The sequence below is a fragment of the Eretmochelys imbricata genome, chromosome 9, assembly GCF_965152235.1.
Source record: "Eretmochelys imbricata isolate rEreImb1 chromosome 9, rEreImb1.hap1, whole genome shotgun sequence".
Lineage (NCBI taxonomy): Eukaryota > Metazoa > Chordata > Testudines > Cheloniidae > Eretmochelys > Eretmochelys imbricata.
The window spans coordinates 3,756,084-3,767,912 of NC_135580.1; the positions used below are offsets into that span (position 1 = coordinate 3,756,084).

Here is an 11,829-nt window from a genome sequence, read left to right on the forward strand (position 1 = left end):
GGTTTAGGTTGGACATTAGGAAAAACTTCCTAACTGTCAGGGTGGTTAAACACTGGAATAAATTTCCTCGTGAGGTTGCAGAATCTCCATCCTCCATTGGGGATTTTTAAGAGCAGGTTAGACAAACACCTGTCAGGGATGGCCTAGATAATGCTTAGTCCTTCCTTGAGTGCAGGGGACTGGACTAGATGACCTCTCGATGTCCCTTCCAGTCCTACGATTCTAGGATTCTTTGAATTTACGTGCTGCACATTAATTGAAAAATTGGTGCCATTCATACACACAGCTTTACATGCGCAATATACTGTGCTCTATTTTATTTTTATTATTCTACCATGGCACCAAGGAGCCCTAGTCTGAGTATAAGGCAAGAGACGACAGATGGCTACAGGCAGATGGAGGCGCACAAGGAAATAATGAACCAATATTGCTCAGCATGATCAGCTCTGGTCTCAGTATACCAGTGGTCTAACTATTGTTAAGTTTTTTGTGGGCATCATGGCAAAAGCGAGTTTTAGGGAGGGTTTTGAAAGAGAACAAGGAGGGAGCTTTGTGGATGTTTATGCGGGGCTCCTCCCAAGCATGATGGGTAGCATGGGAGAAAGCATGAAGCTGATTGTTTGAAAATTGAACCAGAAAGTAATGGAGGCTGGGATCACGTGCTGGCTGGAGGTGAGAGCTGACCTCTCGATACTGAATGAGAGATGATGGGTAGGGTGGGGCTAGGCCAGGAAGGGCCTCGAAAGTGAAGACAAGCAGCTCATGATTGATGTGATAGAGAAGGGGGAGAAAGTGGAGGGATCCAAAGAGAGGGATGACATGGACAAAGAAACAGACAAGTAAAATGGTCTTTGCAGCAGCATTCTGAATGGATATCAGCAGGGTAAGAATGCATTTGTGAAGGCCAAAGAAGGACATCTGAGAACATGGGTCTAACGGGACTTGCAAACTCCAAGCATTTACTGTCCTATGACTCTCCCCTGGGCATAAATTGTGGTTCTTTGGTGTGAATTTACATTCTGCAGTGGTCAGATCAGCAGCCCCATCAGAATGGCTAATAGATCCTGCTACACCAGAAGGGAGAATGTGCCACTGGGCTGCGTCATCTGAAGATAGCAGCCACCTGGAGTGGGTAGGAACAGGCTGAAGAAGACTCAACCATCTTAACATTATATAAGTATTAGGTACACTGAAGTGGGTCTTACATCTTCCTCTGAAGCAGCTAGCATTGGCCACTGTCAGAGACAAGCTACAGACACTGACTAGACTGGACCCTGTCCTGTCCTGGTATGGAGGAAGGATGGGTTTATGGTTAAGGCATTGGCCTGAGAGTCACCTGGTGGGGGCTTGATTCTGAGCTTTGCTACAGACTCCCTGTGACTTGTTAGTTACTTGGTCTCTCTCTCTCTCTCTGCCTCAGTTCCCTATCAGTAAAATGGGCATACTTTGACTATCTCCTCTGTCTAGGTTGTAAGCAGGTGCTGTCTCTAGCTATGTGTACGTACAGCACTCGGCTCAATGCACCACTGACTGGGTGGAGGTTTATTGTAATAATAATAATTATACAGTTCTTACATTGCCTGAATTCACCAAACCTCTATGATCTGGAAAAGAGGGTTTGAAATTTCACACAAAACAGTTCTCATGATCTCTGTGTGGTGTTTCCCACTTCAGCTGTGCCTGGAGGCAGTGTGGAAATATCGTTTTTCCTGCTATTTAATTTGGCACTGCCATGTTCAAACCAGATCAAGATGATGCCAGTCACATGACAACGAAGAACAATCAACCAAACTTTTGACTCTCAAGGCTCGGTTTCATCTTGAGGGATGGGCACAGATTTGGGTTGGTTTATACTTTTATCTGAATTGGATCACCTATTCCTACTTGGAATTATGCCAGAATCTGCCCTGAGAAAGTGGATGACAACCCCGGAGGCTCAAGAAATAGTTCTCAGTGCTTCTTTCACTGTTAGAAATTAAAGATCAATGGCACAATCCAAAACCCTTCAAAGTCAATGGACATCTTCCAGTTTACTTCAATGAGCTTTGGATCCAGCCCTAGAGGAAATGCTTTCCCTGTAGCTCTCACAGCTGAAGTACAGCCAATAAATGCATGCTCCTTCTGAGATCATGTGCGATACAATAATGGTACAAAGATAAAACCTCCAAAGCCCAAAGCATACAAACAAAAGAGGAATATGTATCCAAAAATAAGCCCTCTGTGCCATACCCTGCTCACTCTATTCTGCTGATGCACTGAAGCTGATGGAACTATCTGCATGAGTCAAGCAAGCATGATTTCCCCCTGTTGATGTAAGCCAGCCATCCTTACTCTCTCTCTCTCTCTCATTGAAGTCAACAACATTACTTGTGTAAGGCCTCTTCCTGCGACTTAGGCCTGCAGGATTTAGTCCTGTATTTGCAGCAGGTCCAGGTAAATGTACAATGTTGTGTTACTATGGAACCAGGCATTAGCAACAGGAGTTTTTGAAAGCTACAAAAGGATCGGAACATTTGCAAGGTGCCGACCCCAAACTAATATTCAGTTAGGACTCCTGGCTATTTGAGTGTGTTCATGCAAAGCAGCATTCATTCCCTGGCTATTATTCCAGAGTCACAAGGAACTATTGGATAATGTATTCCATTGCTCAAAGGACAATTTATAGGGATGTGTAAACGTTCCAGATCACATGTGATCATATAGCTGCAGCTATAAACAGAGCCTTACAAGGGTTTCTGTTGTTAACAATGTGGAGACCCAAAGCTCCGTGTCTCACCTGGCTGATCTCACAAATTGGAGGCCTGTGTCTGACATTATTCCAGGTAACAAAATCTTTTACTGGGGTCAGACTTTGATTGATTTTAGGGCTCTGTTGAGCATGTTTTTATTCTTGGGATAACTTGGCAATAACAACATTTTAAAGATATTTGTAAAGGCCTGCCAAGTAGTTGGGATTTTATATTCACAACCAATTCCATCTAATGTAGTGATATTTTTCTTCTAGTATATGAATCCTTTTATTCAATATATGGCTATTGAAATTAGAAAGTGCATGTCTCCAGCTGAATTAGTAGGATTTCATTGAAGACAGTTTATCTATCTATCTACAGTGTTATTCAGGTATTTATGTGTGCCAGGAACATAAGGAGTGATGGCTTCACACTAAGACATTTAAAGAATGTGAAAGATAAGTCACATGTCTTCATTCAGCCATAAAAAGCACTCACAGCCACACGTGATCCTGGTGATAAATGGTCTTAGTTTTTTTCACCTGCTCTCCTCATAATTGGCAGAAGTGAGGCAAACAATTAAAAAATGATGCCCTACCATGTGTGTTTGACATGGCAGATGAGCGCAATTTGAAAAGGGCACATCTGGAAAAGTTCATTTTTCTTGGTCTCTTTCTGTTTCCCATTTCATTTTAAATCATCCATGAAATTTCATAGATAGTGTTTTATCTGAAGGATTCGTTACACACAGGGCCTTTTGTTATACCTGGGGACTGATTCTGTTCCTTTCAAGGTTAATGGCAATGCAGAGAGGATTGGCCCATTATATAGATTTGTAAGATGATTTCTTGCTGTTTGGGGTGTTGCTAGCATTGTTCAACATAGCTTTTACACTGATCCCTGCTAATTAGAAATGTGACATGTGATCTGTCCAAATAGAAATCTGTCTTTTATGTAAAAGACCTTTTCGGTTTTGCCTCAAAGGAGGACACAAATTTATATGCCCATCAGACACATGGAAAAAGAAATACGAAGTATAGTACTTATCTGCAAATTATACATAACTTTTTATCTATGCTCTAAATCTAATTTGTCTCATTTTATTTATACTGTACCATTATTTTACTGCAACTTGATATTTGATTGAAAGTTTTCTGCAACAGAGCTGGGAAAATATGTCCAAAAATTACCACTGATGTTCATTTGAGATTTTTAATGGATTTGATTCAGCTTGTGTTTTTCAACTGCTTTGTTCACTTTCCACATATAAGCTGGAAGATGCAGTTAGCAGCAGGACTGTTTGCCAGATTTAAGTGAATGTTATAAAATATTCCCCCAAAGCAACTTTCAGATTCACAGTTGCAAAGATTCACACCAAAAACCTGATTCTAAGAGTCGCACATTCCTCCAGTCAAGGAACAGAAACATTCCAAAATGACTCAAATGACAAATATTGAACCTTCACAGTGCACATCTTGCAAAGGAGCTACACACCCACAATTATTCACAGAAACTGTCCAGTAACCAATTTTGAATAACAAATCAATGCCAGTGTTGTAAACATTTCTGTTTATGCTTGTTCGTATCTCTTTGCTCTTGGACTTTGACATGTCACTTAGCAAAAACATACTTCACCCACTAACACTAAACATCGTAACAGGGTGTCTTTCTCCTAGCTGTTATTAGAAAACTAAGGATCTGATCAAACTAGATGGGAGACTTTCTGTTGCCTTCCACAGGAGCTGGATCTGGCCATTAACAGAAAAAATTATGGGCCCAATCCAAGAACCTTTATCAAAAATATTAGTCTTCCTTACTTAGGCATACAAAATCAATGGGACTGCTCACACAAGTAACAGTCTCAAGATCAGGCCCCAACTTTGTCTGTAGGTGCTTTTCAGTTCAAATATAAAAGGATTCTACTAATAAGATTCTGTATTTGCCCTGACTGATTTACATGTGTGTTTCAGTTAGCAGACTCTGATCCGAAATGTGACCCTGATGAAGCGTAAGTACTCTCACTCCACATTCTCACCGGTTTTTATTTTGTATTTGGAATTTTACAGGCAATGCAAAGTAAGGAAAACACAAAATAATCTAGATGCTCTAAACAAGAGTACCATGTGCATACCATTAATATAAAAAGGGATAGCAAGCATGCTAACCATGGCTGTTTGAGCTTAATTTTTCTTCAGACAGAGAGAAATACAAAGAGGAGATACCGAGCTGTTTCTTATGATAATGTATAATTTTGTTGTTTTGTTAACATAGAAAGAATGATTGTGATGTACAATATATTTGAAGGAAAACAGTTATACACATTTGCATTTAAACACATCCCATTAATTAAATGCTGTACTCCTACAAATTCATTAATGGTGCTGGTTCTTCCACCACTCAGGTTAAGGGCAGCACTTCAACTGATTTCATGTCCCAACATGTTGTCTGTTTCTTTAATTGCTAGGTGTGTTAATTACAACGAGGAGAGCCTCAGTGCCTGGTATGTCTGGTGAGTACTGATCCATTCTAAAGACAGAATTGGCAAAAAAAAGTCTGTACTGATATATAGACAGGAAAGCTGAGTGAATAACTGACCAAACCAAAGAATTCAAAATAATTTAATTTGGGGTAGAACCAAAATTAAAGTATTTTTGGTTTTGTGAGGTCTGGGTTTTGTTTTGTGTTTTTTTATGTTTTTGGATGTTGCTGCCCTTTTAAAAAAAATCTAGCTAAATTTCTAAATAAAATAAAAATAAAATGCCATTTTGAAATGAAAAGTTGCCAGGTTTCATTTTGAAATTGTGGAACTGCACCGTTTTGACTTTTTAAATTTTTTTTCATTTTTTATTTGACTGACAGTATTTGCCTAATTTGACCTGAAACTGCATTTTTCAGCAAATAAACTATTTGGCTGAAAAAATTCACCCAGTTATAGATATGGAAAGAGCAATTGATAGCAAGGAACATTTTTCCTCACATTTCATCTGAATTTTCTGTGCTTAAGCCCACTATTTTGTGTTCTGACCTGACTGGATCATTTTTCCACATCCCCTTCACTGTTTGCGGACAGCAGAGGGGATCAGCTGGACATTTTTAATGGAAAAAAAGGCAAAATTCTTCATGAAAAGTGTTTTTGCAAAAATTCTAAATTTTCAGAAAAAAGCCAGCCAGCTGGGAGGACCTGATCCTCTGGAGTACTGCATCCAGTTTTGGGGCCCCAACTACAGAAAGGATGTGAATAAATTGGAGAGAGCCCAGCAGAGGACAACACAAACAATCAGGGGGCTGGGGCACATGACTTACAAGGAGAGGCTGAGGGAACAGGGTTTATTTAGTCTGTGGAAGAGAAGAATGAGGGGGGATTTGACAGCAGCCTTCAACTACCTGAAAGGGGGTTCCAAAGAGGATGGAGCTCGGCTGTTCTCTGTGATGGCAGCTGACAGAATAAGGAGCAATGCTCTCAAGTTGCAGTGGGGGAGCTCTAGGTTGGATATTAGGAAACACTGTTTCACTAGGAGGGTGGTGAAACACTGGAATGGGTTACCTAGGGAGGTGGTCGAATCTCCTTCCTTAGAAGTTTTTAAGGTCAGGCTTGACAAAGCCCTGGCTGGGATGATTTAGTTGGGGATTGGTCCTGCTTTGAGCAGGGGGTGGGACTAGATGACCTCCTGAGGTCCCTTCCAACCCTGATATTCTATGATTCTGTGATCCAAAGCACAGGAGCAACTGATGGGACTTTGACCACTGGCTGCAACAGTCTGTGCAATTCTGGTCCAAAAACTCCCCCTCTCCCCGACACAAAAAAGAGGTTTTGCAGTAAATGATTTGAAGTTTTTTGTGCAAGAGAATTTCAATAATTGGACCAACTTTGCCCTTCTCTTAGTTAGCAGGTCTCTTCTCTTCTGCAGATCAAATCTTCTCAGTCTCCCAAAACCCTGCCCTCCTGCCTCTCATTTCTGAAACCATTTGCAGTTACCACCTGCTGTTGATTGTTCCATGTCTGTGTCTCGGCCTCAGGTTACTGATCTTATTCTTTCTGGCCACGATCCTGTCCTGTGGGATTCTCTTCTGCCTGCAGTGCTGGCTGAAACAACGGAGCAGCTTCCCCTCCCGGCGCACACTTGCCGTGTTTGCACTCAGTGACTCCGATTCTCTTGGTGGTTAGTCTCCATTTAGATCTTTGCGGGGCTTCTCATTGCTAAACCTGCTCCTGTCGGGTCCACGCCAAACTCAGTGGCAGGGCCATAGTTCACTGACTCCATAGGTAAAGTGATGCTGCATTCAATTCAGTGATCTTGCCTCCCACCCAGATGAGAGTTACTGCCCTGGGCTTCCTTCCTGGAGAGATGTCCATTTCATGGGGCATTTAAAACAATCATTAGATTCATTGGAACATTGTCACAATGGCACATAGGCACTGGGATAATTGTGCTCAGCCCCTCCCACCGTGCACCCAGGGCTGGTCTCTTAGAATATCTAAGAGTATTTCCATTAGCTTCAATAGGCATTGGATCAGATCTTAAATGATCACCCCTCAGAAGAAACCCCAAGGATGTCCCATCAGGCTGAGTGCATGAGCCCTGATAATCCAAGAGGAAACCCTGGTAGCTTCCTGGGCCAGGAGGTGAGAGTAAACGATAGACTCTCTGGGGAAACCACACCAGACCAAACGCTTGGCTCCCCTAGTGTTGGCAGATTGAATTCAGAGCTCCCCAACCCACAACGGGTAGTTAGCTGGTCCCAGAGCACTGAGCTGCAGCCGCTACATGGACACGGCAGATTTCTCTTCTAATTTTCTTTCAAGTGACTGGAGCCACGTGATACTTCAATATCTCCAGCTAATGTAGCTCTCAAGTCATCATCAGGTCCCCCCCCTCCATACACACCCACCCACACAGTCACCTCGGTCCCCCATGTGTGGTTTCACTCAAGGCTGGCGTATGGTTACCAAGAAAAGCTCCATTTTTCTCTTCCCAGTCAGTGATGCTTCCCCATGTGCATTTTCCGGGGTGCACGCCCACTCTCCAAACCCAGACCTGTGCCCTTCTCCCGCCCTGCGCGTCGGCACCAGAGGGACTGGATCGCCTCCTTCCTACGAGGATATTATGAAGGCAGGCAAACACTAGGGGCCTGATTCATTCCCCTTCCCCCCGTGTTACTCCAGATCGACACCAGTGTGAGAACAGAATCAGCCAGAAGGCTGAAGAGGAGACAGAGGAAGTATTTTATTTTTAACTTAAAAGGGGAAACGACATGCCAATAGAACAACTCCACTTTTCCTTTATACGCCAAAGGACTGCATGGCAGAGAGTAAGTTTTCACTGGCCCTGCAGGCTGAAGATCTGGATCTGAACTTCAGGCTCCTCCAAAGTTTAGGTCTGTCTGTACCAAGCATTTTTGGTTCAGCCTGAACATTTAGCCTATTAAATATCCTAATTCCTCCCCTGTGCTTACAACTCACTGCCTTTCAGGAGCGAAGGCTCGGAAATGACTAGGCAGTGGCTTCTCAAGGCAGAAAGAGATGGGTTTGCTTCAGTCATTTGGCACCGAGCCAGCATGGCACCCGTGGCGTTAAGAGTTGCACGGTTCTACTGTGCAGTGCGGTGTAAATATGCCCCATGTAAGTGAAGGACTGTTTGCCTCCCGTGAAATGTGTAGCATGGTTTAAAAGACACAGATAGTGCAAAATACAGCTGCTTTAAAGGCGGCAGAGGAAAAGCATGAACCATGGCATGTGCAGCCGGAACCAAATTAAAATGTTGCTTTGGTTATTTTCAGTTGATGTGAATACTCTTGATTTCAGAATTAATATTGTGACTGTCTCCGCTGTAGTAAAGGAATGGTGGTCAGCCCGCAGCTCTGTCTGCCGGCCCAGCCCCAAAGGGCAGGAAGGGGACCAGCCTTTGAGACTGCTGCCTGCTTTCCCATTGCCACGTTCCAGGCCTGCTGACTTCCCAACCTCTCCAGTGCTGAGATCCAAGATTCTGGTTTTGGCTTAGAAATAACAATAGCTTATAATTAATCGAACACAGTGAACTCCATAGGTGGTCTGTATTTTATTCTGCGTAAAGCATTATTGACTTATTATTATTTACTTGGTTCTAAATATGTTGCTGCTTTTAATTTCATTGAATGTCGCCTTCTAGTCATATTACTGGAGTGGCTAACAAGCCAGGAGAGTTCAGTTTTTCACTATACACCCCTATTTTGAATTCCTTATTCACAAGATTCAAGTAACCCACCTTCAGGCCAACTTCCAGCAGAGGGCGATACAGACTATCAATAGTGATTAAGGGGCTTTTTGGTCACATCAAAATTGAGCTTGCCACAGAGAACAGGTTAGGGTTGCTGTGTTATTGCGGGGGTTTAAAATTTGATTTGTTTCACATTTTGGTGCTTTTGTTATTCAAAAAATAAAATGGTTTAACCCCATTGTGTTCAGTGGCATACCTGATCTGCCGTAATAACCCCCACAATGCTGTGGGATAAAGAAAACGAGAGTCACAGAAATAGGCTGTGACGTATTCATGATTGTGAGATGACATATGTGACCACAATACCGCCGGGCAGCCGGCTTTAACACTACAGGGGTGCCAGGAGCAGCTTGTGTGGGGGAAGGGTCCATCCGCTAAAAGGCTCAATGCGGTTGTATGGGGTGTTTTTGTTTCATGGGGGGATGAGGAAGACCTTGGGCCAAGGTACCTTGCTGCCCTTGTCTGGCTCACTGATCTGAAATTCCCAGCCCACAAGAGCCAGGTATGCTTGACACTGCTCTCTACTTCACTGGATTATCTACAAGGGGAAGGTCATCAGAGGCATATACCCAATGGATACTGGTGACATCTGGGAAGTGTGTAGGGAAACTTGCATTTTGCTCTGAGGCTGGGAGTTCCTTTCCCAGATCGGCAGAAGAACTCTGTGTAGCTCAACAGGTGTCTCTCTGTCACCAACAGAAGTTGGTCCAATAAAAAATATATCCCTCCCCCACCTTGCCTTTCTAAGGAACCTCACTGCACTAATATTGCTTTTGATGCTCTACCCTGCCTGGGCTGGGTATATAACTTCTCATACACACAGACACACGTCTACTCATGCTGGCAACCTACAACCTTCAAGCCAGGTCAGGATGCACTCCAGGATGAGCTCGGTTCCCATCAGGGTATTGACGCATGGGAAAAGCGGTCACTGTCACTCCCCATGCTGTACATGTACAGTGGACAAATGGAAGACCTTCCTCTCCGGAGTTGTCAATCTATCACCATCCACCAGTGTAACATTGCGGGAGGGCTGAGCATTTGTCCCCATGAAAAGTACACCAGGGCATGGATCCAAGAGGGTTTGAGCAAAAGAACTTTCCTCCCCATCGGTGAGCTTGGCGTGGAACAGCTACACCGCTTATGACCAGTGGTTTGTCATAATAGCTGGAATCTCTATGTGCCCCACAAGAATCAGTGTTGGGTAATGAGTAAGGCACTGGGCTCAGAGCCAGGATGCCTGGGGTCTATTCCTCCCTCTGCCACAGATATGATGTGTTACCTTGGTCATGTCACTGTCCAGTGCCTCAGTTTCCCTGTCTGTAAAATGGGGATAATGACTGTTACTCTTACTTACATGGAGGCATTTAGGTTTGTGGATCCATCCAGTAGCAGATCCACTGTTGCATTTCTTCGCTCAGTCCCTGGCCCCTCCGAGCTGCCCCAGAGCAGCATGGGTGGACTGAGTTCCCTAGGTGGTCTCTCCAGAGAACAGTCACTTTGCTTTGTGCCTTATGTTCCCATGCAGCACTCAGCCCTGATGAAGATATTTCTCTTTGGCTGAGCTCTATTTCCAGGAGTTACAATGGAAGACGAGACATTTTTTTATAAAGTATCAGCTGAAAAATCTCTGTCTTTCAGATGTAATAGGGCTGAGAAATAATGATGACACTCCATAACTGCCTTCCAACTAACATAACTGACACTGCACATTAACAATGCAATGAAATGGAAATCATGTGAAAAAACCATGGAAGGCAATAAGGGGGTGAATAGGGGAGGGACAGCTCAGTGGTTTGAGCACTGGCCTGCTAAACCCAGGGTTGTGAGTTCAATCCTTGAGGGGGCCATTTAGGGATCTGGGCCAAAAACTGGGGATTGGTCCTGCTTTGAGCAGGGGGTTGGACTAGATGACCTAGTGAGGTCCCTTCCAACCTTGATATTCTATGATTCTATTTTGGCTCTGGGATCTGCTGTTGCTAAGTCTTGATAGTGAATAAATAATGAACTGTAGAAGGATTAATTGCCTGCGGTCCAGTAGGATGCAAATGAAGGAGTGGCATGAGGAAGGCTGCACAGTGAGGCTTTCACTTCAACACTCCATTCAAGGATTGAATAATAAAGTCATAAATACAGTAAATTGGATGGAAAAGCCACAATGGCCTTTTGGATCCAATGCAAAATTGAGCAAAATCTAATACAGACTGGACATATTGGGGGGATGTTTCCAAAGAGAAAACAAGAACATAAGAACGGTCATTCTGGGTCAGACCAAGGGTCCATATAGCCCAGTGCCCTGTCTTCAATCAGTGGCTAATGCCAGGTGCCCCAGAGGGAATGAACAGAACAGCTAATCATCAAGTGATCCATCCCCTGTTGCCGATTCCCAGCTTCTGGCAAACAGAGACTAGGGACACCATCCCTGCCCATCCTGGCTAATAGCCATTGATGGACCTATCCTCCATGAACTTATCTAGTTTTTTTTTTTAACCCTGTTATAGTCTTGACCTTCACAATATCCACTGGCAAAGAGTTCCACAGGTTGATTGTGAGTTGTGTGAAGAAATACTTCCTTTTGTTTGTTTTAAACCTGCTGCCTATTAACTTCATTTGGTGACCCCTTGTTCTTGTGTTATGAGAAGGAGTAAAGAACACTTTCTTATTTCCTTTCTCCACACCAGTCATGATTTTATAGACCTCAATCATATCCCCCCTTAGTCATCTCTTTTCCAAGCTGAAAAGTCCCAGTCTTATTAATCTCTCCTCATATGGAAGCCGTTCCATACCCCTCATCATTTTTGTTGCCCTTTTCTGAACCTTTTCCAATTCCAATAGATTTTTTTTGA

General features: G+C 43.4%; 1 protein-coding gene across 1 annotated transcript; it reads left to right on the plus strand.

Annotated features, from left to right (window-relative positions):
- Positions 1–2,747: 2,747 nt before the first annotated feature.
- TMEM207 (transmembrane protein 207) lies at positions 2,748–7,855 on the plus strand. The gene is made up of 5 exons (XM_077826551.1): positions 2,748–2,822; positions 4,700–4,737; positions 5,194–5,238; positions 6,747–6,889; positions 7,707–7,855. The coding sequence occupies exons 1-5, from the start codon at positions 2,748–2,750 to the stop codon at positions 7,853–7,855; spliced, it is 450 nt and encodes a 149-aa protein (XP_077682677.1).
- The last annotated feature ends 3,974 nt before the right edge of the window (positions 7,856–11,829 follow it).

Excerpts from the sequence above, each read along its gene's own strand:
- TMEM207 (XM_077826551.1), top strand. The coding sequence starts at position 2,748 with ATGTGGAGACCCAAAGCTCCGTGTCTCACCTGGCTGATCTCACAAATT. Across the intron at positions 2,823-4,699 it reads TGTGTCTGACATTATTCCAG|TTAGCAGACTCTGATCCGAA; the intron begins GTAACAAAATCT and ends TGTGTGTTTCAG. Across the intron at positions 6,890-7,706 it reads TGACTCCGATTCTCTTGGTG|TCAGTGATGCTTCCCCATGT; the intron begins GTTAGTCTCCAT and ends TTCTCTTCCCAG.